The 12,102-nt window shown below is 37.7% G+C and overlaps 1 protein-coding gene across 1 annotated transcript in view; it reads left to right on the top strand.

Annotated features, from left to right (window-relative positions):
• The first annotated feature begins 1,550 nt into the window (after positions 1-1,550).
• The window catches only part of MPHOSPH9 (M-phase phosphoprotein 9), a 24,367-nt gene continuing 13,815 nt past the window's right edge, over positions 1,551-12,102 (top strand). Inside the window, exons 1-7 of the mRNA XM_009867130.1 lie at positions 1,551-1,657; positions 2,535-2,685; positions 3,094-3,183; positions 6,181-6,701; positions 8,234-8,357; positions 10,555-10,645; positions 11,594-11,701. Of these exons, the coding sequence (XP_009865432.1) occupies positions 1,551-1,657; positions 2,535-2,685; positions 3,094-3,183; positions 6,181-6,701; positions 8,234-8,357; positions 10,555-10,645; positions 11,594-11,701 (1,192 nt within the window). The remainder of the gene's footprint in view (positions 1,658-2,534; positions 2,686-3,093; positions 3,184-6,180; positions 6,702-8,233; positions 8,358-10,554; positions 10,646-11,593; positions 11,702-12,102) is intronic.

Raw genomic sequence — 12,102 nt, 5'->3', positions numbered from 1 at the left:
GGGATGTGGAACCGCGATCTCCGAGTCTGTCCTGGCCCAGGTGCTTGCATCTGAAAGCAGCAATGATAGATGAGTCAAAAATGCCTTGCAGCTTGTTATTTTTAAATTTATTATTTTTTTAATCCCACTTGATAACATAGGGACTTGGCCGTATAAGGACTTTTCTGTGCTATGGAAACAATAGATGACAGCTTAGCTGTTCCTTAGCCCAGTTACAGCTCACTTAATGTTCTTTTTTATTGCGAGCAGACTTCTAATGAGGTTATGAAACGAGCCTGTGTCACAGCTAAGTCCCACCCTTCTGCTGTGCTGCTGAGATAGGCCGCCCATGATTTCATCCTGGGGAGACAGGGGTGACTGATGGAGCCCTCCAGCTGCTCCAGAGTCACTTGCAGCTTCTGTTTTATCTGTCAAGTTAGGTGCTTGATAACCTCCAAGTTTTCCGGACTTCTGACCACTAGGAAAAAGAAAAGCTTTTTTTTTTTTCCCCCCATCTTTCTTTTATCCCAAGAAGCTCTGCTGAAGGGATATGTGTATCTGTGGTAACTTCCTTCCAGTTCTTCCATTTTCAGCCCTATCCAAAGGAGATAGTTTGAGTGAGTACCTGAAAAATATTTCTGCTAAAGTCAAACGGGCTCCAAACTGGACAATTGTCCATCAGTTTCTTTCTGGTAGACATATTTTTGTATGCTTCCACAGCTATCTGTTAGAGATATATCTCTGTGTACTTAAAATTAATGAAAAATTTAACCTGTAAAAGCCAGGAGCATGTCCTTGTAAGCCCTGTAAAGAAGAATGATTGTGCTTTGAAGGTGGTGTTCTTTAAGTCAGCAGGGGTTTATTCTTAGTATTATCATCACAGACTGCTAGGAAGATATTTCTTAATGTCTGTCTTTGTTCTCTGTCCGTGAAATGATCACGAGGTTTCTCTTCACTGTTAGAACATAGGATGAATTCACTGGGGTGTAGAAGATGCTGGAATAGGCGCTATAGAAGAACTGATTAACTAATGTATTTCAAGTGTTTTCATAGTGAATGCATGGATACTGTAAGAATATTTTAGTCTCTCTACAGCCATTCTTGTAAACTTCTGCTGCTTGGAGTGCTGTAAGACAACCACACGTGTACTTTGCATTTATTTCCAATGCTGATAATAGGCCCTTTCACAGAAGTCTCAAATACTGTCTGGGGCCTCACATTTAACAAAACCTGAACAAACAAACAGCATTGCTCTACCTGGAATGTTTTGGTTTCAGACACCTTTTACAGCCCAGGCTAGATGTGTGATGCCTAGCTAGGAATCTCTTTGATTTTAGGAATCCCAGCAAGCACAAGGCTGACTAAATAGCATCTGCTTGCAGACAAAGCACAGGACAAAGAAGAGGGGTTGGTTGTGGAATGCCAGTGCTTTCTGGGGTGGTTTGTTTGAAACTAGTCTCTTTAATCAAATTCTGTTTCTTCAAACCGCAGAGTCAAATGGTTCTTTAAAATAAGAAGGTCATACTTACTTTTTTATACTTTCAGGGTAATACCATAATCGGGACTAAGATATGGAAAACTGTGACGTGGTGAATGCTGCACAAGAAATCCCTTCATCTTCTGCAGACTCTGATGTCAGAAATACCCACAGCTCTGTCTGTAACTTGAATTGTAACAGGTAATATGGCAAAGGAATTCCTAACAAATATTTTTTTTTGTTTTTGTTTTGCTTAGAATGCTTTTACAGTAACACTGTTACTAAGGTGAAATAATATATAATGCTCAGCAATATATTTTAGTTAGATTTTTGGGTTGGGTTTTGGTTTTTTTTATATTTATAGCTATAATCCTTAGTGACTTCCATTTCTTTGTGTTTTGTAGAATGGGGTGGAAATAAGCCTGTCCAAAAAATTGTAAGAGATCAGTCTTTGGAAAGATTGTGTATGATGCTAAGTCATTTGTAGAGAACAGCAGTTTAGAAAAACTTAATTGCTTTTCTGTTCAATGCCAAGATATTCCTAGGGAATAAGAAGGGCAAATACAGACTAAAGGGCTAAGCGACAGATTAGGAGAGGTTCTTCCTGACTGACTTGTTAAAATGAGAATTAAAAGTCGCCCACTGCAAGTGTAACTTCTCAAAAGGAGGCAGTAATCTTGGACTTGATAAATCATTGATACAGAGAAGCTTCTATCTGTAAGCTTCTGGCCTCAGAATCTATGAAGAAGCACATTGATTTGATGAAAAGCTGTATTTGTTGACATTTGTACTAGTGAGCACTAATATCTGTGCTGATCATGCTGTCTCTCTTCTTGGAAAGCTACTGTGTTTTAATAGTATGTAAGATAAGAATGAAGCATGCCGTGGATTCTTTGACATTTTCTTGAAACACATCCTCATTCTTAAGGATTTTTTTTCAGCCTGATGAGGGTCACAATGTAAATTAAATGTATAATTCTTTTATGACTGCATAGCATATGTAGTATATTATTCTGGGTACTGTGTTGGACAACTGGCACAATAAATAATTGAACTATTTTTACTCATGTTTCACTAGAAGTCACTCATCCAATCCCAATGGAGTTTCTGGTTACTCAGGGAATACCAGGTCCTCATTAACACCTCGTGCTGTTGAGCTGCTCGCCTCCTTTATGCAAGATATCCAGAACATTGGAAATGCCGACTCAGAAATTGTGAAGAACTGCGAGGTATTTGATGTTTATTAAAAAAAAGAAATATTATATTAGTGTATCGGCTTTGCATTTTGGAAGGCAGATTTAATGATGGTATAGTTTAGCAGTAAGTTCTATATAGGCATGTGTTCTTCGTGATGGGGCAAATCTTTTTACACTATACAAATTAAGTCATTTGATGTAGAGATGTGTTATCTTGCTGTCTAGAAGGATCTTTTTTTAAGTGAATGTGTCCATAATGAGTTGTTTCCATTGACTGACATGATAGGGGAACGTTATTTATTGTGGGATAGACAACTGCAGTGCTGTTATAAACTTTGTATTATGTCACCACCTAAGTATAGGATTGCAAAACTATCTACAGCAAAAGGTGAGAGGTGCAATGTTAATGTGCTTTAATTATTTTACTTTGTGATTTAATAGACGAGGTGGCTACAATTATTGAGACTGGTAGAAAAACAATGTCAGGAACAAATAGTTGCCCAGCAAGAGCAGTTCCACCATCAAATCCAAGTAAGTAATGATTTGCTCATGTAGGTAGGTTAGGCTTTTCTCCCCACCAACCCCAATCCCCCTCAAAACCAATGTGATGCGGTCTCTGGCACCCGTGTCTTTTCCTGTAAGTGTGTTCAGGCAGGCAGTTAATGGAGGCGGATGACTGGAATGCTGATTTATGGGATGCGTTTTTGAGACAGCCTGGGATAATTAATAAAGTAACTGGTAGGAACTGTTACAGAAGTGAAGATTCTTGGATTATTTGTATTCGGTTGTTTTGTTTTCACAAACATTTGGTTCAGAATGCCTGGACAATAGTTGGATTTTGTAGATATGGATTGTTTTTTTGGGGACTGTTAGACTGTATCATTTCTAATTTTGAGACATTGTAGTTTTCTCTTCATTAGAGAAATGTTATGCAACTTGTCATTCCATCATCTAGACAGTGTGTAGTGTAGGAAAACATTCACTGTAATATGTGAACACTTTTATCACCTTTCGGTCAAACAGTCTCCTTTCTAAGAATGCAAAATGCCCCATGTGAAGATTGACATGTTTGCTGAATTGTAGTGATCCATTAAAACAGAAGAAATGTTTATGTATAAGAGACAGTAATTCTATACGTATGTGATGCTTAATATCTTCATCATTTTGGTTGCTGTTTTTCCCTTCCCTTTCCTGATGCCCTCTACACTAGTAGTAATCAACAGTTCCTGAACTGAATTAACAAGAGGTACTGTCCTTTTATCCTATCTCCTGTTTCTCCTTCTGCCTTCCCCTCCCACCTCGTTGTTTTTGTTCTGCAGTGTTTCCTTACCCCTTCCTCGTACTGTAGTGGTTTGATTCACTTGTTGCTAATCGTAGTCTTGACTAGTCCAATGTGTTGGCTTTGCCAGGTTTTGTCCTTAATAGGAAAGGCTACCTCTGGAAGAGGTGAGTTTGTGATATCGGCAGAGACTTAGCAACTGCATGAACTGCCAAACCAAATATAAAATTAACCGCCGTAACTTAGTTTCAGTTGTGTGAGCGTATTAGATAAAATAGATGGAGCTATTCCAAACTTAAACTGGTGTGCCAGTGACCTAGCGAAAATACTGAAATACAGGCAACTGAGCACATTCTAGTAAGAATAACAAAAAGCCAAAAAGAATAATCTACCATTTGGAGTTAGAAAAGCAGATGCTGCATTAGCACTGACATCACTCTGAGATAAGGCTTGCTCTGTCCCCTGTTCTGAGACCAACTGTGCTTATAAAAATACATCTTCATCCATGTGAAAAATATGGATCAAAAGACCTTGGGTTCATTTTGAAATCTTTGGGGTCTATCCTTGGCTTCTGTGATTTATACACCAGAAGACAAGTGTGCTAATGACAAACTCTCACCACCCATGGATCATCCTAAGGTCAGACTTTACAGAAGAAGATTTAGAAAAAAAAGTTACCTGCAATCCCAAACCTCTATAGAAATGTCATATTTTTCCAGTCTTCTCTTGGAGTTATTTGTGTGCAAAGAGAAGGAAAAGTGGTATTTAATTGGAAGAGTAGCCTTTTACTTTGCCCATGAGTTATTCTTGACAGAGATAAAATGTCAACAGAGAATCTGATCAGTTTTTTCCCCACAGTTCTGTCTCTTCCCTTTTGTTCTCCCTTTCCTGCCTTCCTCAACAGAATTGAGTCGCAGAATCAAACCGCAGATGCTTTGCTGCAGTCATGACTGAAATCATTAGCACCACAAAAAAACTTTGTCATTGCAGAAAACTTAATTCGCTGTTTTTTTTTCTGTAGAAAGACTGAGCTGAATTTCAATTATTAATTCTATTGCAAGTTAATAAAACATGAGGCTTGCTTCTGACTAGTGTTACCTGTAGGTTCCTCTGAAATCAAGTCTTATTTTTTTGATTCTTACTTTCAGAGAACAAATTATTTCTGTTCAGTTTGTGCTTTCCGCTCGCTAATCATATGTGAGTAATGCACTGTAGCTCTCTGAAAAACATTGAGTTCCACGTTCTTAAATTTATTGCAAGTTGTTTGTTTTGGTGTGTTTTCTTTTTTTTTCTTTTTTTTCCCTGAGGGAATTAGTTTGAAACCTGTTCTTGAAAAGGAGCTATGTACTCTGGTCTTGTAATGTGTAATAAGAGTTGTGTGCTCATGCAGAGCTGGGTAATGTGGATACAGCTCTGCAGAAGCACGAGTTGCTGGCCAAAGGACGCAGCCAGGGGCACTGCATGAAGTCTTTTCATAGCCCTTGACAAAAGCATTTCTTGTTTCTCAGAGCTGTTTCACTATACCAGTGCACAACTGTAAAATTTTTTAAAAAAAAACACGTATCTAATATGCTGAAATACCGTCTTTGCAAACATTGTACGCTAAAGAGTAACTAACCTGTTCAGTCTAGTGATCTCCTTACAGCTTTGCTCCACTCCATCTGATACCAAAACGATGAGAATGTAGATCTTGGTATGATATGAACAACCTAATAGTGTACTATCTAAATCAGATATTTTAAGGTCAAGTTTTATGCAAATAATCTGACAGAGGTACATTATTCCTATTCATGTAGCAGAGTAATAGTTTATAGTTCCATTAAAGTGCCCTTACAGTCATTAAAAATGTATGTCCAGGTTATAAATTCTTTTAAACCTCAATTTAGCAAGAGACTTTAGTTGTTCACTTCTGACGACACACGTAGTTAGTTTGTATTTCTGCAGCTGACTGGTAGGTAACTCTAGTTGTGAAGGCAGGTAGTGAATACATGCATGCATGTTTTTTACATTAATAAACGTTTACCGAGGCCTGTAACTCACTGCATGGAATTCAGGATTGTTCCCATGCGCATTTTACTGTTCCGCACAGTACGCATACATCAACTTTATGCATGACATGTCTACACATTGAAAACATTTGAGTTATTTGAAAAAAGTACTCTTAATTCTGTCACTAATAACATGAAGGTGCATCAAAATATAAATGTGATTTGTGGCACGATCTCATAGGAATTTTGCTTTTTCTTTAGCTGATTCAGGATGAGCTAAAGCGGTTGGTGAAATTGCAGACCAGCAATTGGGGTTCCAGCAGGAGCAGAAGTTTGCCTGCCAAGCTCACAGACACTTTTTCACCGTTAGAAAGCAAGATGGGGATGCGTTCCGAAATCTTTGAAGAGAATGAGTGCATTGTCAATCAGCTTCGATCAAATGAAGCGGAAAGTCAGCCGGATGCTTGTGATCTGCATCAGGAATGTTTTGCGAATGATGCTTCACTGACCAGCGGGTACGGCACGCTCTCTGCCTCCCAGCTGAACCCCGGCAAATCAAACGACGTTAGCAAGTGCCTGGACTACAGGGACAAAACTTCCCAGGGACAGGGCGATGCAGCGCTGTTGCAGAGTGACACGGTTGTGGCCGGTGTTCGAAATAAAAGAGAACTTTTGCCCCCAAAAATAGAGGAAAAATTTTCGTCGGGAAGGAACGATGTTTTAGTTTGTCCTGTTGAATCTGAACCTAAAGTTGATGAAGCTCAATGTGGAAAAAACCCCAGGTGAGCAGTAAACTTTCCAAATATGTTCATTTGTTGTAGACAGTCCCCAGTGAGTAAACAGCTGTTGGTAACTGGAACCAGGTAAGAATAGAGTAGAACCTCTTGACTGTAAAAAATACAATGCTGTTTGGGAGATAAAGTTACTTATTTAGCCTTATTATTCTGCAGGATGCAGATTTCCATCTGCAGGGTTTGTCTGTTGCAAATACATTGCAGAAAAATAGGAAAATCTACTTTCTTCTGCAAATATGAGCCAAGATACGGTTTGTGTGTAGCGCTTATCTGCTCACCAGGATTTTAAGTGCTGGTTATCGTTTTTATATGACTGATATTTTAATGTTGTGCTCAACCAGTCTTTTTTGCCCACATATAGGCATGCATTACAGTAAGAAATTGTATCAGACAACAGCCAAACGTGTCTGGGGTTTTCTGTTGTTCTTTTTGGTTGATCTTTCTTGTGCTCAGCATGTAGGGTAGATCATAACCCCCGTTGATATATATATGTTCTCTCCCTTCCTTCTGTTGGGATTTATTCCACTGTTTGATTCATGTCGCACATTTCCCTGAGGGGAGGGAGCTGCAATTTATGGACTGTCAGCAAGCTTAGAGCCGGAGAAGTTCAATTCAAGAGTGTTTTCTCGGTTTGAGAAACCTAAGACAACTTTTGAGATCATTGATGTATGAATTTTTGTCCTTTTTAATTAAAAAAAATACATGTATTGGAAATTGCTTTCTGTTTTATGTTTTGAACTTGGAAGGAATAAAGAGTTCAAACCAAAATGGAATAGTCCAGGTAACCCAAACTATTTTTTTTGAGGGGGTTGTTGTTCTTAATTTTTTAAAAGAAATTTTCGTTGTCATCTTTTTTCCATCCTTTCCACTGTTTGTCTTGAACTGGGACAATATGTAGTTTGTCAAAGTGACACTTTTTAACAAAATTGGAACATTGTTCCATGTCTACCTCTAAGAAGAATTTCTGGATGTCTTTTTTTTGTTTCTGTTCTGCTTTTGCTTCCCCCTGTGTTTCCCTCTGTAACTTGTTTCTATCTTTATCCTTGCAGAGTCTTTTGAATGGGAAGCCATCCTTAGTGTGTCTGAGCTGACAGCTTTACAAACATACACAATAAGAAAAAACATTTACCCTCCAGCTTAATTTTCTGGTTGCAATCAGTATCTACCTGAACAGACCAAAAAATAGTTGACTGGCTAAAAATACGGAGTTCTTGATTAGTTTGTGTTTGGTTTTATTTTTTACATCAGGAAAGCCATTTGGATTATCCGCACAGGTGACTAGCACCTTTGCTTTCAGTGATTTGCTTGTGTGGGGTTTTTTGTGTGTTATTTTGTTTTACTTTTTTTAAAAAAGAGCCCTAAAACATTTCCGTATTCATTAATTCATATTATTTCTCAAAAATTCACAAAAGCAGTGGAGTTTTAGTGCCTGCGTTTCACTTCGGAGAAGAAATTGCTTCAATGCCCTCACTGAAAAGGGCATCCGTACTTAGAGTGTGTGTGTCTTCCTTCCCATTTAGTACATCTTTAACGTCGTGGGCACAAAAGTTGAAACAAAACCAACCAAAAAAAATGAACGTCGAAGAAGTATCTGTGAACTCTATGCAAGAAAATGAGCAAGCAAAGAAACTACCACTTGAGGATGTAAGCACCTCTTTATTTTATGTTTCTTCTAATTTTGTTCTTGCCACTGGTGTTTTTTCGGTGTTATAGTATGTTCTGATTCATCATGTGCTTTCGCACTTGGCTTTGAGCATTTGAGTAGTAGTGTTGCCATTTATATGTTAAAAGCTCATGTGGGCAGAGTTTAGTTCTTGGATCATTCCGTAATTATTCACATAGCTACTTTGGCTTATTTTATTCCTTGCCTAATCGTTGTCTTAGTTTACTTAAGTAGCACATGTTCTTTCCTGATGGAGATAATAGTCACGTTCTCAACTGAAGCCTCAGATAGTGGTAAATTATTGTTCAGGACAGGTAGTGTTCTTCCCAACTGGGATTTTTAAATTGCAGAGATTTTTTTGTTTTGGTTTAGTTTGATTTGGGATTTTTTTTAGTGTTCTTAAGAGTCTCTTATGCTAAAATCCAAATGTGCTCTTGTTTTGATTCTCTTTTTTTTGGCTATTGTTTATGTAAGAATAATGCGTTCTTTTATGCCTGTGTATAACTGTGATTTGGCTAAATTGAACTACTCCAAGCACAGTTACAGCACTAGTTACTAAAAGTAACAAAACCCCACACCAGACATTTGGCAAATCTAATTGGCACTTTAGAATCATTTGTAGTAATGCATGTTGCTGTGGCTGCTTAATCAGCTCAAAATACTTTGAGAAGAATTTGTTTTTTCCCTGCACCATTTTCTTGAGTTAATAATTGTGTATGCCCACAAATCTGATTATTTCGGGGAGTTTTGTGAAGTTTAATCACATTTAATACTTCTAATCCAAAAAGGATGTTACGCAACATGATGGTATGAGTAATTGTCAGGCATGTAGCTATAAAGTTTTAGAATTACTTTTAGTATATTAATTACCACAAACCTCTGTCCTTATGCTATTTTTAAGGAAATAATTCCTGAAACTCTGTGAATGACTCCACCTACAAGAGAATAGGAGAACTAGCAAATATGAATCATTTGATTCCAGGCAGGGTCCGTTCTCTTTCATCTGGTCACTTTGAGGGTGATCCAGAAAGGGTAAGAGCAGCTCTTTGGACTTGCTCGCTCTCTCCAGTCTCCTGCTGTCTTCGCAAACAAGATGTTGTCCCAAGGGGATATTTCAATCTAGGACTCAAATTTATCTCCTCTGGGTTGTCATTGTTCTCTCTCAGCTTTTGAAAATAGCTTTATCATTCTATTCCTTTGTAAGAGTTCAGTTGATACCCCTTCATTTTCCTTTCTTCCTCCTTAGGCAAAGGAGAATACCTAAGTAAAATCATTAAGAGGGACAAAATAGCCTTGAGGTGAGATGGTACCTCATGCAAAAACTTGAAAAGCTTTAGTTCTAAATTCTTTTTTTCCTTACTTTTGTTAACTCAGTGGTTACTATCCTGATCTAGTATAAATTTGCCAGGTAGCATGACCGTTAAGCTGCTGTAATGAGCAAAAAGAACTCAAGTATGGTAGAAAAGATCAATGTGAGCTGATCGACGAGAAGCTAGCTGCCCTTACTCAGTTGCTCTTGTCTTGCTGTGTTCTGTTGATGGTGTTCCTTCCTTTGATTAAGGAAGAGTTGTAGCAAATATGACATGTATTGTTTTTTTTTCCCCCCAATGCGTTGGTTCCACCCTTTTAAAAGAAGTTGTTTCTGTAATTAGCTGAGGAGGTTGCTTAAAACGTTTGGAGTGATGAGAAGTAGGATATGTAGTATCTTGTCTATCTGAGATGGTAGGCAGTGTTCACCTCTAGATTTGTGGTAGGTGGAGTCATAACAGCTTAATATCTGAAATTCCACTCTTAGGATGAGGAAAGAGTAGCACTTTTGGGAAGTCATCCCTCTATGTACTTGCACCTTTGAAGGAGCAAGAAAGTTTAGATGACTGTTCAAAATGTGCATTTTTGTAATGGTTAATCTCAAAAATTCAAAACTGCTTCACAAACGGACAAGCATGTGACTTAGAAAATATCACTATCTTAATTAGGAGGCTTAGCTTTGTTCCCCTTTTGCCTGTGATTGCCCTGAATATAAATCATAGAGGCTTGGATCATGCTGTATAATTAAATTTCATCTCTTAGCTTAAAAAGATTAGTCACACATGCAAATTTGAAAAAGTGCGGCATTGATTTTGCTTTTCTTGCCTTGTGATTTTTCCTTATAAATTTGTTTTTCTTTTGTAATTTTAGGGAAACCTTACCAATGCTGCTTTGCCACCTTACACTTTTTACCTCAATCACCCAAATAAAAGTCCGAATTCCTCAATGTCTGAAGCTTCAGGTATAGTTAATTTCTTAAATTTCCTTTTCTTTTAAATTCTCATTTTTTTAAGAAAACTCTTACTAGAATCCATCTCCAGTAACTTTGGGAAGGTGAGAAGGGTTTGAGCACTGAGAAGGTATTAAACTTCGATATAACATAATTCTGCTTTTCCTGCTTTTGTGTTTCAAACTGATGGTACCTCCTGCATATCACTGCTGGCAGATGTAGGACATGCAGCAGTTTTTTTCCTTCGAATTTCTCAATGTTTCAAAGCTGAGCTTTATGTTTAGAACCATTTCATGAGGTAATTACTATTAAAATCGTGGTGGGATGTCAAATGATCTTTCAGATTTTAGCATCGTTGGTCTAGTAATCACAGAAGTACAAGGTAATAGATGTGGAATTCCTGCAAGCCAAGGGCATGATTCAGTAATTGTGGGAACAGATGAAAACAAGCTAATGCTGTGTGTACCGTGGTGATTCTTTAATTTGGGGTTTGCATGTGTGCTTTTTTGTGTTTTGATAGGATTTTGCTTTTATTTTTGGGTGTGTGTGCATGAGGAGAGGTTGTTGGTGGTGTTTTGGGGGTCTGGGCTTTGGTGGGGAGTGGGGTTTTTTTTCTTAGTGCTATACTGGAATCAGTAGAAGTATAAATGTTTGTGGTAAATGAGGATTTGTTCCTTGAACATCAAAGAGCAAATCGGGATGCTTTTGCTGATTTATAACTTCCGTGCCTGATGCTGTGTGATGTAATACTGATTATGTTGCTTGTGCTTTGCACTGAGATTTTCCTAACTTCTGGAAATGAATCTTTTGCTGAGATTTTTAAACAGTAGATACAAATAACTAGTACAGCATTCTTGTTAGCTGACAAAGTAACATTTTACTCATGGATTTTGGGATTCCTGTTCTATAGCTGTGAGCTTGAAATTTGTAATTTTTTCTTCCATTGTTTATTGTTATCAGGACTTTCGTACTGGAAATTAGATGAAAAGGAGATGTATCACTCTTTACCAGAGAATTTCAGAAATGAGTTCACTGATATTTTCTCCACAAAAGCATCACCAGATCAGGTAAATTTTGTACCTGTTTTAAAAGATATCTTGGAGTTGCTTGTCATCTTTGCTTTTTTTCTATGATGGAAAGAATCAGCCCTCCAGAAGCTAACTTTGCTGTGAGAATTCTTTTGTTAGCTCAGTCTCGCATATTCTGTTCCTTAATTATTCATTTACCCCGATGAAGTCACTCAGAATTTATTGACCTCCTTTTGTCATTTAAAAGAAATTGTATGTATAGGAGATGAGAGTAACTAGCATATTAAAGGTGTATGTGCCTCATTAAAGACTTTTTTTTTAACTGTGTACATTGAATAAAACCTTCCTCTGTTCTGAACTGATTATTAGCTAACCCCCTCCCAACTTGTTTATCTATGTGGGGGATGGAGAATTGTGTTCAAATAAATTAATGTGGCATTT

This window comes from Apaloderma vittatum, unplaced genomic scaffold (genome assembly GCF_000703405.1).
Source record: "Apaloderma vittatum isolate BGI_N311 unplaced genomic scaffold, ASM70340v1 scaffold16343, whole genome shotgun sequence".
Lineage (NCBI taxonomy): Eukaryota > Metazoa > Chordata > Aves > Trogoniformes > Trogonidae > Apaloderma > Apaloderma vittatum.
This window is presented reverse-complemented; position numbering and strand designations above follow the sequence as displayed.